Source organism: Magallana gigas, chromosome 10 (genome assembly GCF_963853765.1).
Source record: "Magallana gigas chromosome 10, xbMagGiga1.1, whole genome shotgun sequence".
In the NCBI taxonomy this organism is placed as follows: domain Eukaryota; kingdom Metazoa; phylum Mollusca; class Bivalvia; order Ostreida; family Ostreidae; genus Magallana; species Magallana gigas.
The window spans coordinates 30,006,352-30,022,909 of record NC_088862.1 but is presented as its reverse complement, the minus strand read 5'-3'; the positions used below and the strand labels follow the sequence as shown (position 1 = coordinate 30,022,909).

Below are 16,558 nucleotides of genomic sequence, written 5' to 3'. Positions count from 1 at the left end.
TCATCAATGCAGACATTTTCTCTTCTAGAATTCATTACAAAATGTCTCCTTCTTTAGATTATTTTGGGTCAAATTTTAAGGATTTCGGCATCCTAAAAATTCCAAATAACGTCATAAATGGTTGTGACAATGAGTTTTCAAACAGATATTGTTACGATAAACAACGTTGCTTCTTTGATGCATTGCAAAATCTTTATCGTTTTTAAGTTATTTGTAATAGATTTTACGAGTCTCTTGGCCCTAATTAAAGAGACCAGCCCTTGTTTCGATTTTGTTGGAAAGAACGTTATATACTCTGCCACTTTTTATACATATGTCTTCATTGTTATTTAATTGATTTAAGAACGTTTGAACATTTCATTTCAAAATTTGTACCAAAATTTCGTCTAAAAGTGAGTTCCTATAAATGACGCCACTGACAAAAAACAATTTAATAAGGTAAGTAACAGTCAATAACAGTAAACATCGAACACATGCTTTCTCCAACACCATTTTTGATATAATATGCAAATAATATGAACAATGATATAGGTGAAAATAGTTTGTAAGCAACGATGCGCTCTATATATCCTACTAAATAAAAGGCAGGAAAACTGATGATTTGTTTCTTGTTTTTAAGAAATGGTGGTATTTTGCTTATTAACGTGACGTCATAGCAATCACAGCTCGCCGGTGAACAGCCACTGATTGCGAAGCGAGCTTTCTTGGTAAGGCGTGTATGAAAAGAAAATTCAGACCAGTTGCATATTTATTCAACGGATTTTTTTGCCTCAGATACTCAGACCAGTAATACCCTGTTTTTGTCGGACCAGTAGTTTTATGTGAATATGATTTTCACGCTCTTACGAGACCAAACAAGATGAAAATAATTATGGACTATATATACATGCATTGTAAAAATACTGCAGACACAACGTACATTGATACATACATGATACCATTACATAAGATTAACGGAGTTAACGCATTTAAACCTCTGTATACTTTGAAATACAATCAAGTGACGTCACAATGGTTTTGTTGCACATTGATCCGTCAGAATTTTTCATGTGTCTGTAAATTTCGACCCTTAACGCAATTCTATGCATTGCAAATGGCGTTTTCACGTACTCGCGAGAATTAAAATAAAACTTTTAAGAACCAGATAAAATGTGTAATTTCCAGAACGTAATGCTTTTTACGTACTACATTAAACATTATATTATTCAATCCCCCCGGGTTGTTCTTCATCTAAATTTCAAAATACGCAAGCTAATAAGAACAAAATCCTTATTGAGAAACTGTTTATCAGGTTAACTTAGAATGCATTTTTGTTAAATATATCCCGTAAAGCTACCTAAATTTAAAACAATCATTTATAGTACTGTATATAAAATATATATTATTTCGTGTAAACCCTGAACATTTTTTTTCAAAGTGCGCTAATATCGACGATTTAAACGCACTTTGGAGAACAAATATTGTTTTTCAAAGTACATTGAATTGGTCCCAAAATTAACGCTTTTTGGAAAAAAAATTCAAAGTGCGTAATTAAGGTTTTCCGCTCTCAGCGGAAAACCTTACTATTATTCTGAAAAATTTTCAAATTTCTTCTTATTTTTTTTTTCTTCTAGACGCCAACTTTGATCCTTAATATTTCGCTCGTTTGTTCACCGATTGTTTTGAAATTTTCAGGACTGATAACATGCCGCGTGATGTTGTCGTTGCATATTTTAGTTGAGGAAAATCCCTATCCGGTTTTGAGTTATTCCCCTTTTAGTAAAATTAAACGACTTCTTTTGTCCAGGGGGTTTAGCTTTAACGATGACTGGCAGAGTCTCAAAGATGGGCTGGTTTTGAAGCTAATACATTGAATTTGTGCGAGATATATTTTATTTATTATTTAAATGCAAATAAAAGGGGTGGTATAGATGTTGAAACAAAGGTAAGAAAAAAAATCAAAAAAATTCGCGTATTTTCCGTGTTAGTTTTCTACCTGATAAAAATTTGTTATAACATGTATTTTAAAAGTTCTTGGTCTTACCCAGACCTTTCATTCGGTATACCGAAAAAGGGGCTGGCCCTTATAATTAGGGAGTTAGAGGCGTCCAAAGTTTCTTCTCAATAACTTAAAAAGGAATAAATATTTCTGATGCATTATTGAAGCAAAGTTGTAAAGAAATTAATTTTGAATCCTTCTATAGTATTCAATTTAATGTTTTCGTGATTTATAGTCAGTATTTGCAGAAACAATTGTTGTCAGTTCGGTCCATTTTTGTGGGGGTGCGCACGTTTATGAGGTTATGAAAGGGCTTCTTGTAATGCACTAACTGATACATGTAGCGCGCAAAAATAATTCCACATAAAATTCCAAAATGTTTTTATACATATGTACATTTTCATTTCATATAGATAAACCTCTTTGACCTTATTTTTGTTGTTTGTTTCATAACTGTGCCCCTGTCTATATTTAGATGCATTACGAGACTCAGGTAACCGATCGATAGGAGAGTCGCTAGCTGTATTCAGGCCGTCGCCTAGACGACAGTGCATGTGCTTGTAGAGCTGGACGTACACGATTAACGCCCCACTGTGTCACTGTAACAGAGACATTTTGAATTGTTTCAGTACTGGGAGATGTGTTAATAAAATGGTTCCAATGCATGGTAATTTAACTCAACTTTTCTACAATACGTATACACGGCCGTCATATAAAGCACAATGTGTATTACTGACATGACAATTTAAACGAACGCGGGATTGCTCCCGATAGAACAATTCTTTTAAAGCAAAAAAAAAAAATAATACTGATTTGCGATGGATATAATATAATTATCATCGTGGAGATGATTTTAAAAAGTGAACTTAATATTCATATACGATAATATTTGAATTCAAAGCCGCTAGTTTTAAGTTACGGTTATTAGGGATATTAATTATGACTTGCCCCGCGTTTCAGGTTTTTTACTTGCAAAGCATCTACAAACGAAAATACCAAACAACCTTCAGCAGCAACTTATAAATTATTTATTCCATACACAATTCTAAAGAGGTAATTAAATAAATTTTATAAATGCTTTATACTTGTATTCGCTATCTTCCATGGAAAAAAGTGGCATGGAAAAAAATGTTGTTCAATGTTCATCAAATACGCTGTAGCCTTAGCAATCGAAAATAATTAACAAACTGTATATTGATAGATTGACATATCAACAAACATTCAGACCCGAAATTTGTTTTCTTACAAGTTCTATCATGGAGTGAAATTTGAGTGACTGTTATCTATTCGTGGATGTGCCTTTCTCTTTGTACAAGACAATAATTCACTTCAGTTATAATTGCTTAATTATTTTATCAACTCTTACACCTCACCTTTGATATAATTGACTCACTCATATTGAAGTTTTACTCTATGACATTTGTCACTCGTGCTTAAGTGCTAATTTCTATTGTTTTCAATTCTTATTTATATTGTGTTATACACCATTGTCGAGAGAGGGGAATTAGGTTTCGGATTGTTCGGGTGTAGTTTTTGGATTCCCAGAAATCACCCATACCGACCTAAAGTTCAAATAAAGTGCCTTTTACCATCTAAAGCATTTTAGTTTTATTGTCGCCGGATATATAGAAACGCCATATTTTTCCCGGTGATAGTTCTATAAAACGTAGACTCAATGACTGAACCGTTTTCCGTCTGGGTTATTTTGAATCACGTGTGTACGTTATGTGTAGCCATATAGATGAACACTTTAAGTGTTTGAATTTTAAAAGAAATTGTGTACATGCAGAGCATTGCAATGCTAGGACAATAAAATTCCAACAATGTACATGTATATGGTGAGGCCGGTCAGACTGATACCGGTTCTGCTTGTTCTACAAATAGCGAATGTAAGACGAAGTATTTGGGTGTTATATTTTAAACAAATATAAGTATTGCTTTCTTAAAAGCTTGCATTACTCAACAAAGTATTTTATTGGGATCATTCTTAGTTACCTTAGCTGCATATATGTACCGCTCTGTCTGTATCCCGGAAAAATTGACTACCATCCAAAATTTTTCATACAAGGTCTACAGACTTGCAGCTAACATTACCTTTAAAAATACATTTTAGAATTTGCCGCTGTTTATAAATTCATTAAAAAGACGCGCAGAATCAAGTGGTTATATGGCGTTTGATATGGGATTTATGACGTCTATTTATATTGTTTTCATTAAAATTATTTCATTATTTCAAGCTTGTGGGTGGAATGAAATCAGTTTCACATGTAATATGACATAAAGATGTCCTCTCCCCACTTTTTCTCGAAGCAACTATTTTTATAAAATTTACATAAAAAAATTGAATTATCATGGAGTTGCCCCCACCCCCCCCCCCCCCCCCTCATTTTGGTAGCATGTAAAAGAAATGGTAAGAAAATCATGAAATTATGAGTGAAATTTTGAAAAGTTTGGAAAATTCAATTTTGTTTTCTTTTTTTTGCTTGTCAAGATTTGTTATTTGTTAGATGAGTTTGCCCCCCCCCCCCCCCCCCCACTTTCAAAAACGATGCTACGTGCTTGGAAATTACTCATTTCCTTATTCCCCTCTTTAATAATCAAAACAAACTAACAAACATAACCGATCCAGATAAATATAATTACATGTATCAAAAATAAACTTAAAAAACAAACAACACATTCATCCTTCACCCACAATATTGCCTTTTCGATATTTGTCATCGTTGTAGACCCGTGTAACAATCTGTTAAGTAGGTGCTTGCACGAAAAAGAACCCCTTGCTGATCTACATTTTCATTAACGCGTACAAAGAAAAAATATATATTTTGATTTATTTTTGAATTTCTTTTGATGTAAAAAAAAAAAAGAGAAGAAATTGGTTCTCAGTCTCTCTTTATGCCTGTTTGTTAGCGGTTAATCCAAGTTCATTTTGAATATCCTTTTGTAATTTAAAAAATGCAATGTAAATTTTTTTCATGCAATATTTCGGATAAAGCAATGAAGAGTTGTTTCTTGAAATTTAATTAGACCATAAAATTGTAAAATGCTAACATTGAAAACTGTGCCCGATTTCTTTATTTTTTTAAGGTAAAACTTTTTTGATTTAAAAAATGATTCTTTGAGACAAACAAATTGACATAATCAATAAGAGTTTGAAAATCCCTAACTGCAGGTCTGTAGCTTTTAGTCAGAAAAAGAATCGGATGGACGACCTAGGACACAGATCGTCCATCCGAATTTCTTGAAAATTGCCATTATTTTCGTACGCGGACGTAATACTCACCGAGACTAAATGGTTCGTATCTTAAGTTTTAAGTTTTAACTGCTTTGAAAGGTAATATTGGTTTTCTGATAATTATGAACATGAATAATTAAATAAAAATGGTTAAAATTACAGTAAAATTACCGGCATCGGTCTTCTCCGTGCGCGGATCTAGAAGGGGAAGGGTTCCAGACCACCCCCCCCCCCCCCACCCCCCCCAGCGAAATTTCTTTCAATTACGTGTACATTATAAACTTACCAAATATGCCTCGGACATCCCTTGGCAAACTCAAATAACCGTCTGACTTTTCAACCCCCACCCCGGAAAATTATTTTGATCCGCGCATGTTCCCCCTCCTCGAAATACAAAATTATTCTTCAAAACCCCTTGTAAAATTTCCAGGATCTCCGCATATATACTAATAGATTCATTGCACTTGCGTTCGATAAAAATGCGTGTAAAACGTTTGCCAGTGGTCTTTTTACCATCGTACAGGGCATAACCACAGTCCCACTCTGTGAATAAAATGCGGCGAATCAAACTAGAGACACGTGTTAAGATCTGTACTTGCTTATAAACATGTAGTATCATCGTGCAAAATGCACTGTTCAATTATAATTTTTTTGTTTACTTTACTTGTAAAATTCAACATCTGTTTCGTAATATTTTCTCACAGTTTATTTCTTACATAGCTACTTTTTTTATTTAGTGATTGACACTTTTCAGACTTTATATGTGATTTCAAAGAGACAGAGTGTCATGTCTCAAGGACTGTTAATCTCTTAAAACAACATTGTGCAATTATCAGATTTTCATTTCTTGGACATCAAAGACTCATTGAGTTTATTTAATTATTTTATATCTGTGAACCTTTCACTCAGCTTACTTATATCATTACCTGTTAATTGCAATTTATACTCATTGTTAAGATTCTTATAAATAGTTATGTACAATTGTCAATGCGCAGTCTGGAATACGGCGGCCACCCCGGCTACGTCCAACTCTCCCAGAGTCTTGAGTCCGGAGGCCACTTCTGGCCATATCCGACTTGTTTGTAACATGTCTGTCTGTTAAATTGTTATAATGTTGCCATCGTTGAGTCTCGTCCAATAATGTGGAATCCTGCATCAATTGCCTGTTTATTTTTATGGAACTGTATACTGGTGGACCTTCGGGAATACGGCAAATCTACCCTTCGTTTTAGCTTACGGCCCACAGCGCGCCCCAACCTTTTACCTTATACACTTTACGCCAACATTCCCTCACCCGGTTCGTACTGCACACGACCGATGCAGATCCGGACGAATTCTCTATCACCGTAAAATGTACGCGGTCACAGAAATATAATACTTTGTTTCTCAGTGTTTACACATCTAATATTGTACGATGGTCAGCTATCAATTTTTTTGTAATACGTCACAAGTATGACGCAGCTACGACGGAAAACCTAATCGTTGCTTGCAACGAGCTCGTCTCTAGTTTTTCAAAATACGTTGTAACACTGCCCTTTTAATATCATACGAAATGTTTCACAAATACCATTAACATTTGCTGTTCTTACACCTATATAAAATTGTTGTTCATTTTTAGAAAAATGTGATTAAAAATTTCAGGGGCCAGGCCTGTAGGTCTTTAATGGGGATTGATATCGGTGTAGAGAGTTAAGAAAATACCTCCTAATATGTTAGAAGAGGCTAGCTAGGAAGCATGTTAAAATTTGTAAGACTTAGGGGTTATCATAGGATCTAATAGCAATTATTCGTCAAATGTTGCATTGTTCCTCAAATCTGACAGATGTTTTTCCTTTTGCATCGAAATAAGAATGTTAAACTCAAAAACGAAAAACGATTGCTGTATGCTACCGCATTTTGATGACATTTTCAATACTGGTACATTGAAATGGCGAATTGTTTCATCAAATTGTACACGAGATCTTGACATTGGCAGGTGGAAATACCAGAGAAGGAAAACACAAAAAAGCCTCTTTTATTTAGGTGACATAGGATTTTACGATTACTGTAGGTTGTGTTTTGGACTTACTGATGTTCCTGCTACTTTTCAACGCTAAATGGAAAAAATGCAAAGTGAAATTTCATCTTAAAGAATGTTTGATTTTTTTCTTAAAGACATTTTAATATTTTCTAAAACATTTGAAGAACATTGTTAACTATTGAAAAAAGTTTTTAAACAGTTAGCCCACCATGAATTCAACTTTTAACCATCATAAGGCGAATTCTTCAAACAGTCTATTTCATATCTGAGCCATATTGTTAGAGAACCGGAAAATATATCAGCTATAAAAGACTGGCCAGTCCAGACGAATGTAAAGAAATTACGCCAGTTTCTTGGTTTCATTGGTTATAATCGTTAGTTATTGAAGAGCTTTACCAAGATAATAGCCCCTTTGAACTCATTACTAAAAGGTGACGACACTCATAGAAGTAAGACAGCTTTTTATTGAAACACAAATTGGATGCCACAGGTCAAAGGTAGGTGGCTGTCACAGCCAATTACAACTTACAAATATCTTTGGACTGTTTCCGGTATTATGCATTTGTGCAAGTGTGCAAAAGGTTCTCACCAAAGTGACGTCAAAATATAGAAATGACGTCATGAAGATGGTCTTATTTTGTCAAATTGATGTTTTGTAGCAAAATATGGGTGATTCCCGATGCTTTTTCGACTGGGAAACTTCAAGTACCATTTTTTAAGTATGTTGTGTATAATTTTTTGAATAAAAACATAGGTGAAATTCGTACCTGAGCAGACCTGCGCTCTCTACTTCCGAAAACAAAACATAAAGGAAAAATGACAATATTTTTATTTGTTTGTAAATTTGCGGGAATTTGGTCATTTATTTGACGTCATAGATAAACAGCAAATGAGCAATGGTGAGTAAAATCAAGATAAAAGTGATTGACATCCTCTCCTCTGTATTATGATTTTTAAAGATTCGATTTTTATATGATAGTATTTAGAAATAAGTTTAAATTGGGGGCAGATAAATGACTATACCAAATATAGTTCTTAAAATAGGTATGCAGATGGTCTCTCCAGAAAGCCTATTTTTTACTTATTGTAAAAGCCTTTGTCAAGCTGCAAGCGTCCATTGTATGATGATCTCGGAGGAGGGTTCACCTCAAATGGCCGATGATGATAGCTTCCCTACTGACACACTAAACACCAATGATTGGATAGATGAACAGTCAAGAAATATGATGAACATCGAGTTGTCCAAATCCTGAAAAGCAGTTTCCGCCCCAAGTGAGGAAATGTAAAAAGGGAATCCAAAGAGGTTCAATAGATAATCAATCGATCTTTTTTTAAAACCTTCTTTATTGAGAAAAGACATTCCTGCACTTTTAAAGTGACAGAATTTCAAAGAATACATGATGTAGGACATCCCAGAAAGTATTGAACATTAAGATTAGCCTGGCGGCGTTTTTATTGGCCAAGAATGGTAAGGGAAATGAGCAATCATATAGAGACTTGTAGCAGATGCATATGCAGTAAACCCCCAGTTACGCCTGCAGCTGAGCTTATTCCAATTTTGTCCCAAAAGAAGCCATGGTGTTAGTTTGTATTGATTTTTTGAGTTCCGGGCAATCAAAAGGTAGATTTGATAACTGACCATTTCACCAGATTTGCTCAAGCTATACCTTGCAAAAATCATACAGTTCACACTACTTCTAAAGTTTTATATGAAAAATTCTTCTCATATAGCTTTCCTGAAAAATTAAACAGTGACCAAGGGCAAAATTTCGAACTAAAGGCCATCTAAAAACTTTGTACGCTCCTGGAAATTCAAAACTACTCCATATCATCCAATTGATAATACCGATTGTTTTTATGATACAGTTTAAACTATTGCTTTTCAATTGAGTTTGTTTGGGTAATATGTTTTTATTTTATTTAAACCTCGGACGATGGACAACCGGTGATCAGAAAAGATCATAAGAACCTTCGCTTCCGATGAGCCCAAAAGCATAATATATAAATCAAACATTTGTGATTATTTTTATTGCTTATCAACGTTTTACATGAAAAGAAATCTTATTCTGCAAAGACGTGAATGCTAACATAGTCACTACCGGAAGGTTAAAGTCTATTCAAGGCCAGGTTACTCTTGTGGGTCTTGTCCTAAATGGGTAAAATAAAAAAAACACAAAATAGCGAACACTATGCTATCGACAAAAATATGACTCAAGATATCAACAAACGATGGTAAAATTATGAAAGGACATGGTGACGATTTTGTTCAAATTTTATTTATTTTATCTTTATTGTTTACAATGCTTAACTAATTTAATTGTAATGATCAACACAATTTAATCTTTCAGTCGTAGAGTTCGATCTCATATCTGTTTTTGTTTTACAAACAAAGCTAGTGCAATGTATTTGTTTACATTGGTTTCAATATACCTGTAAAATCTATTCTTAAGCGCATTGTTCTCTCTGTTCATTAGTTTTGAACATAAAAAAACCAATTTCAGGCAATTGTCACATTCATTTCAGGTCTGAAACTAACATATGAACAAAGGTCGTGCCATTTGTTTACACTGGTTCAACACTGGTTCAACAAGCTATTATACATTAAAAAACTGTCATTTAAGATCTAAATCTTACTTCGTCTTTTCAAATACAAATTGTAAACAAAAACATGACCATGGCTTTTTATATAGGAAAAAACTGAGCTCACCTATAATTAAATGAGGGACACTCACGTATTGGTTGACTATAAAAAACGCCTTACTGAAGCATTGTAAATATCAAAGATATATAAAAAAAATTGATGGCCAAAATCGGGACCATGACCCTATAACTTTAAATTTTAAATTACATTTAAACAATCTTATATAGAAAAAAGGCAGTACAGGGCAGTTTTTTTTTTATTTTAAATGGAAAATATGTGTATTCAAATATGCTGACAAATGTATTACATACTCGCTAAATACAGTCTCTTCTTTCCTGTTGCTGCTGGGTCAGTTGTTGGGCTATGAAGACTCTTGATCGCATCTATTGTTCTACATTTAAGATCGTATACATATATATATATATATATATATAGAGAGAGAGAGAGAGAGAAGAAGAAGAAGTTTAGATTAAAAAAATCCACGCACAAGTGACAGATGAAGGGACAGAGATGTTGCATCACGGACTGCTGATTCCGAATCAACACGTGACATTCCTGTTCGCATTTTGCATAGTTGGCGTCAGTTCCGAGCTGTTCCACAAGTTGATCCACAATGCGTCTCCCCTCCTCTCCATTTAGGAAAGCTGTGTATAGAATCGCAATTTACCTCTCCTTACCGAACTTTTTATTTTATTTTTCAAATTAATAACTTTTTGTTGTAGTTCCTATATTTAAAAGGATAAATGTATTACATTGGTTGCAAGTAAATTGCACAGATTTTACCATGCATTGTACACCTTAAATCGATGTAGTTTGCTGTGTTAATGAGTGATTCCCTAGATAGAAACCAAGATATTTGAGTTTGCCATTTTTTTTTTAAATTGTTACAGTTGACGACTTACTGTCAAAAACAAGTCGTTTGTTGTGATGAAGTCCACCAATTGTCTGCTGAGCGCTACATATAGAAAATCGATACTCTAAGTTTTTTAAACACCGTATGTTTAACTTGCAAATAATATATTCAACTCGTACTGCTTATCACATTACAAAGATAGCTACTGCATTTTTTGAAGAAAATAAAATGTTGAAAACCATGCATCCCCTCAACCTGACAGAAATCACTTTTCTTTTAACTATTTTGACCAGCTGCAGCAAGTGAATGACATCTTACAGGTGACACATAAACGGACACAAGTGTTGGAGTGTAGACTGGGGGTTTGCAATTAGAGTGTGACATTCAGATTCACATTTGGCCTCGCTGGTGTCAGATGATAAGAATGTCACCAGCTGATCGATGATATTTCTAGCTTCTTGGCCGTTCAGAAGTGCTAAAAAAAAGAACATTTTTTGGCTGTATTTATACATGTATGTTTGGACACCAAACGAGATTGCAAAAATTGAACAAAAATCAATTAAATAATAATCATTAAATGTATTATTGCAAAAGCAATATATATATATTAATTTATTTATTGTGTTTGAAATCTGTTTAGATCACATGAATATAGCGGTATAAAAACTTAAAATATCTATGGACATTACTTTGTTAAAACTTATAATTGCACACATCTTTATTTTTCTGTGAACTTTGTAACGCATGAATATGTCATGGCTTTTACGTCACAATTTTTGCTTCGTGATTTTTATGGTTGCATTATTGTATACTTTAGAGAACAGTTACACGTTTTTATCATTCTGAACATTCAGACGCAAATATGATTAATAGATGCCAACTTTGAAAAATCACAGGACTTCACAGGAATTTATTACGTGACCAACTAAGTTCATATTTCGGTGAACTTTGTAATTTGCATTTTCTCTCCTAACTAAAATTGTAATGTAATAATGTAACATTGGCAACACTTACTGTCAGCAATGATTCTCTTTTGTTGCACTGAAAAGTGAAAGTGAAAGTAGTAAGTTAAACATTTAAACTCGCACGTAATTTTTAGTTAGATATCATTCGGCTTTTTGTTTAGTTGTTTTTAGTATGATACAGATCGGTTTGCTTTATATAATAAAAAAAGCCTACCTGAAGCAGCAAAGGCCACGGGTAACAGAAATATGATTAAACACTTCATCTTGACTGCAATATAAGAAAAAATATATTGCTTTTTAAATGTCTTGGGTTCCGTTTAAGATCTAATAGTAAAATTTCTATACAATACCAGTCATCAAATCACAAAACGGAGCTCTGTTTTCAGTCGACAGATTTAAACTATCTTTCAGTCACCTGTAAGCTAGCTGAATTGAAGAGCTTTATATTGTTAATGAAAAGTGATCTTTACAATGCTACATAAAAAGCTAAACACTTGTAAACCTTTGAATAGGCTAGATAGTCAGAACATTATCAATCAAACCTTCCCTAAAGCTTTACAGATGCTATTTTTTACCTTAGACTGTCGTACAGTGAAAGAAAATCAAAACATTTTGGCTTTAAAGTTTGAATGTTTTCCTGTTCTTCTTTTCAAGAAGATTCATATAGTCCAAAAACTGGCCACAACCATCCGACCCTCTTAAGATATTTTAACAACCTTAATTACAATAACAACTTGACAATTTTTAACAAGATTTAGTGATGTGAAAATTAAAAACAAAATATTCAATATAAAGAAAACAAAGATCAAATTAAAAAAAAAAACGAGCATTTTCACGTAGGATGATTATTCTCATAGTCCTAATGTTCAATAAAGTGAATACTCACTTAAGGTGTCCTCCAAGTTGTAAGGACAATGTTTATAATTCTAGAGTTTTTATATGCAAGAGATTATTCCGATTACGTAATGTATGCATAATGATTGCAAGGTCACACAAGGTTATATAACTGCACGCTGTCTTGCAAAATGTCATATAAAATGATGGAACGTTCATAATTCTTTTGCCTATAAAATATCATGGATAAAGTCAAAATTAGTAGATATTCAAAAAAGGTTCATTACCAATTAAAACTTCTACAGAAAATTTTGCTTTTACATGTATGTGGTGACGTTTATAAGATATGGAGTGATTGCCTACGAAATAATATGGAAGTTACAGTTATACAATATACTCATACCTTCGTCATTATTATTTCAATTTTTTTTATATGCATCGTTATCAAATGTTTATCGTTTTTCTTGACTTGGTAAATCAAATCAAATCTGCTTAAAATTTTGAAGTTAAAAATTTTCAGCTTAATTTGTTATTAAAAATGAGTTACTGAAAAAAGCCTCTGGGAGCTTCAAATCAATTGTTTTTTCTTTAAAGTATTAAACTAAAATAATGAAGGTTTGCTTCATGTACCAATGTATCGGATTACTCCCCTTTACACCGCTCTCTACTATTACTTGTTAGCTCTGATCGATCGGTTCAGCTGTTAACAAACTGCGCTGTGTATATTTAGTCAGGTGATACGAATTATAAGGTAATGAAAAAGTTCGCTTATTGTATATAAAAGATTTCAGTCACATGCAAGGTCATGGCTCTAAAAAGTATTGTTAGGATTTCCTTACAGCGTTTTTCTGCAATGATCACTACCTTCATAACCCGCATGAATCATTAAAGAAAGCATTTTATTGTTTATATTAACATCTTTCTTTAACTAATTAATAAACTGATTATGAAAAGTTAGTAAAATTCACTAAATTACTGTTAATGTACAAAAGTACTTTAGCTAAAAGAAGGGATTTTACTGCGGTCGCTGTAGGTTCAGACCAATCGATAAACAGGGCGTGTCAATTTCAGTCCTGTTACTTTCAGCCGCTGTAGATTTCGACCAATCGATAAATAGGGCGTACGGAGATTTCAGTCTGGCTGTTTCTATAGAGCTATGAATTAGCTATAAGTTTCAGTAAGAAATAGAGGAAATTATGTTTGGTAGATGTAAATATAACACTGTAATGCACACAGGGTACTCAAAGGTTAAAATGATTAGTTTGATTGTGACGTTACAAACGTTGAACGCTGTAAACTGCAACCTCACAAGCGAAAAACAAAATTCACGCTTGTGGCTGTTACTTTGGCTCTTCCATTAATATGAACTTACCCTTAGAATAAGACAAATTTTAAGGTATAAATCACATTTGCAGACAAGGCATGAGGTTAAAAAAATGTAAATATATGTATAAGCATTAAATCATTTTTTTAAGTATACTGGTACTGCATCAGATGTCGGCTAACACCAGTTATCGGCTAAATTGAGGGTTCGAGGTTATAGCACGCTACTACCCAAGATGTTTTATTCAGTTGTCTGTTACAAATAAAGAAAAGTAAGTTTGCTTGAAAACTTTCTTGAATATGCTTTAAACATGAGCTTTAACGATCATTGTTTACCGCTGATTTACATCTTTGCACTTCCAGCTGTGGGGAAAGTGGATAATTATTTAAAAATAGAATATGCCCTCTTTATGAAACGTTATTATAACCCGTCTTTGATTTGACATAAAATATCAATACATATAATTTTTATAAACAAAAGGACTTCACTCACTTGAGAGAGATTCATGGCACAGTTGAACGCCTGATTGCACAATTATGTATTGAATAAGCGTAAGATTTTGTGAAATACCGTATGATGATAAACGGATAATTTTATGAGTTTTGTTTATGTATGATAACCCCTACGGCCTATAAGCTGACTCTGCGAGAAACATAATTCAATTTACATTTTGCAGAATATAAAATCAACATGTACAGAGATTTCACTATGTTATCAACACAAAGTCGATAACTGGTACAGTAAATCGTAAAAACTCGGCAAATTCGAGCGTGCTATAAAAAAACACAAAAACAATATGTTTTCGGTTCTAAATGATGACATAATTAAATGTTCAAATATATCCAAAAAAAAATAAGGAAACACGAAAATAAAACGTAAAATTATAGCCGATAACTGGTACAGTGCCGGTACAGTCAACTTCAGCGATGTGTGCATACACATTTTCATAACGCGCTAACGCGCGCGCGCGCGTTACTCAATTTGTACGCACACACTGCTGCAGTTATGATACTGTTTACTTTTAAAAAAAAAATGACTCAATGTTATAATTATTATTATTTTAGTAAAAGATTGACTCTAAACAAAGCAGTGACATTTTTCAGATTCTTCTAGATAAGTAGAATTTAACTATAAATTCAATTTTTTTTCTAATAAGGATAGGCCCTTGTAATATTGAAATTAGTTCATGACCTTCGTTCGGGGGAATCATCAACACGTATCGCGTGACTGTCAATTTAGGGAACGACACTAAATGTCATACAAAGTGGCAATTTACTATGCTGTTTTATTCATTTTCAAATTTGCATCAAAATAAAATAACTTTACATAAATATTATGTTTCTATGATAGGTGCATTGTGCATGAAAATTGATTTCGTTGATATCTTTACATGACGAAAGGAAAATTATTACGTTACATTATATTGACTTGTCACTATTTTAAATGTTTTATGCATCTCCAATTGCTTAGATGAAAAAAGTAGATTATAAATGTTATTATTAGAAATCATTCGTTTTTACACTTTGTATAAATAATGCGTATATTAAATATCTTATCTCGGAAAGAATAGTTCCAATGTACGTTAACGATGAGCTCAATGGGATAGTTTAATGCTAAGATAGTAGCTAACACTTGGCATATATCACAAAAACATTTCTGACATATATTATCTAATCATAATACATGTAGGCAGTTAAATACATTTCTCTTTAAAGGGTCATGGTCACGATTTTGGTCAAATTCTATTTTAATGTTTTTATTATTTACAATGCTTTAGAAATACATTTCTATTGATCAAATAAAATTTGAGAGTCACTCGTAGAGTAAAAAGCAAGATACAATGCTGACAATTCTTTGTCATGTAACAAGGCTCGTGCCCTGTTTTTGTTTACATAGGTTCAATATACCAGTAAAAAATCTTTTTCAAGCTTATTAGTCTATCTTTTTATTCATTTTAAGCAAAAATAAACAGTTCCTAACGTTTAATACATTCGTTTCAGGTTTAAGATTGGAATTTTTACTTCAACGTTCAAAATGTAAACAAACGCTTTGTTTACAGAATTTCAAGCTCTGTAACTCGCTTAAAACTCAACAAATTGCACTCAAATTTCAGTTGCCTATTAAAAATGCCATTCTGAATCATTGTAAATATTAAAATCGGAAAAATAATGTTTGACCAAAATCGTGACCATGCCTCTTTAAAACCTGTTATCTATTACAATGACACAAGGAGTGTGGGTAATTTGTAACATGACAACCAAGTTAAGTGTGGCAAAAGTTAGTAATATTCCGAAAATGTGTGCGCATTAACATTATATTCCAGGATTGTATTTAGTGAGTTTAAAATTTCAAATTGTCACTAAATCTATGAAATTTTGACTGTAAAAATTTGTCATAGTTTTAACAGCGATCAACATTTTATTTCGGTAATCATCTCTTAATTTGAATGATAATCGAATTCATTATTCGTCGTTTAAGATTAAAAGTACTATGTATCTTAAATCCACTTTTTAATAAATCTTCTTTGTTCCTTTTAAGTTTTTTATCACATATGATGTTTTTGGTTACATTTACATGTATGTTATAATATCAGACAAATTACACCAGATTCTAAGTCACGTACACCCTTGCATTTATGTTCGTAATCATAATATATTATTTCAGATTGAAACTTTATCATGGCAAATCTATGAAACGAAAGTCGAGAA

General features: G+C 32.9%; 1 protein-coding gene across 1 annotated transcript; it reads right to left on the bottom strand.

Annotated features, from left to right (window-relative positions):
* Window positions 1–9,246: 9,246 nt before the first annotated feature.
* LOC136272200 (uncharacterized) lies at window positions 9,247–11,960 on the bottom strand. The gene is made up of 7 exons (XM_066073412.1): window positions 11,907–11,960; window positions 11,742–11,768; window positions 11,046–11,202; window positions 10,777–10,829; window positions 10,362–10,518; window positions 10,186–10,265; window positions 9,247–9,381 (listed from the first exon to the last, which is right to left on the bottom strand). The coding sequence occupies exons 1-7, from the start codon at window positions 11,953–11,955 to the stop codon at window positions 9,362–9,364; spliced, it is 543 nt and encodes a 180-aa protein (XP_065929484.1). The 5' UTR covers window positions 11,956–11,960; the 3' UTR covers window positions 9,247–9,361.
* Between the last annotated feature and the right edge of the window lie 4,598 nt (window positions 11,961–16,558).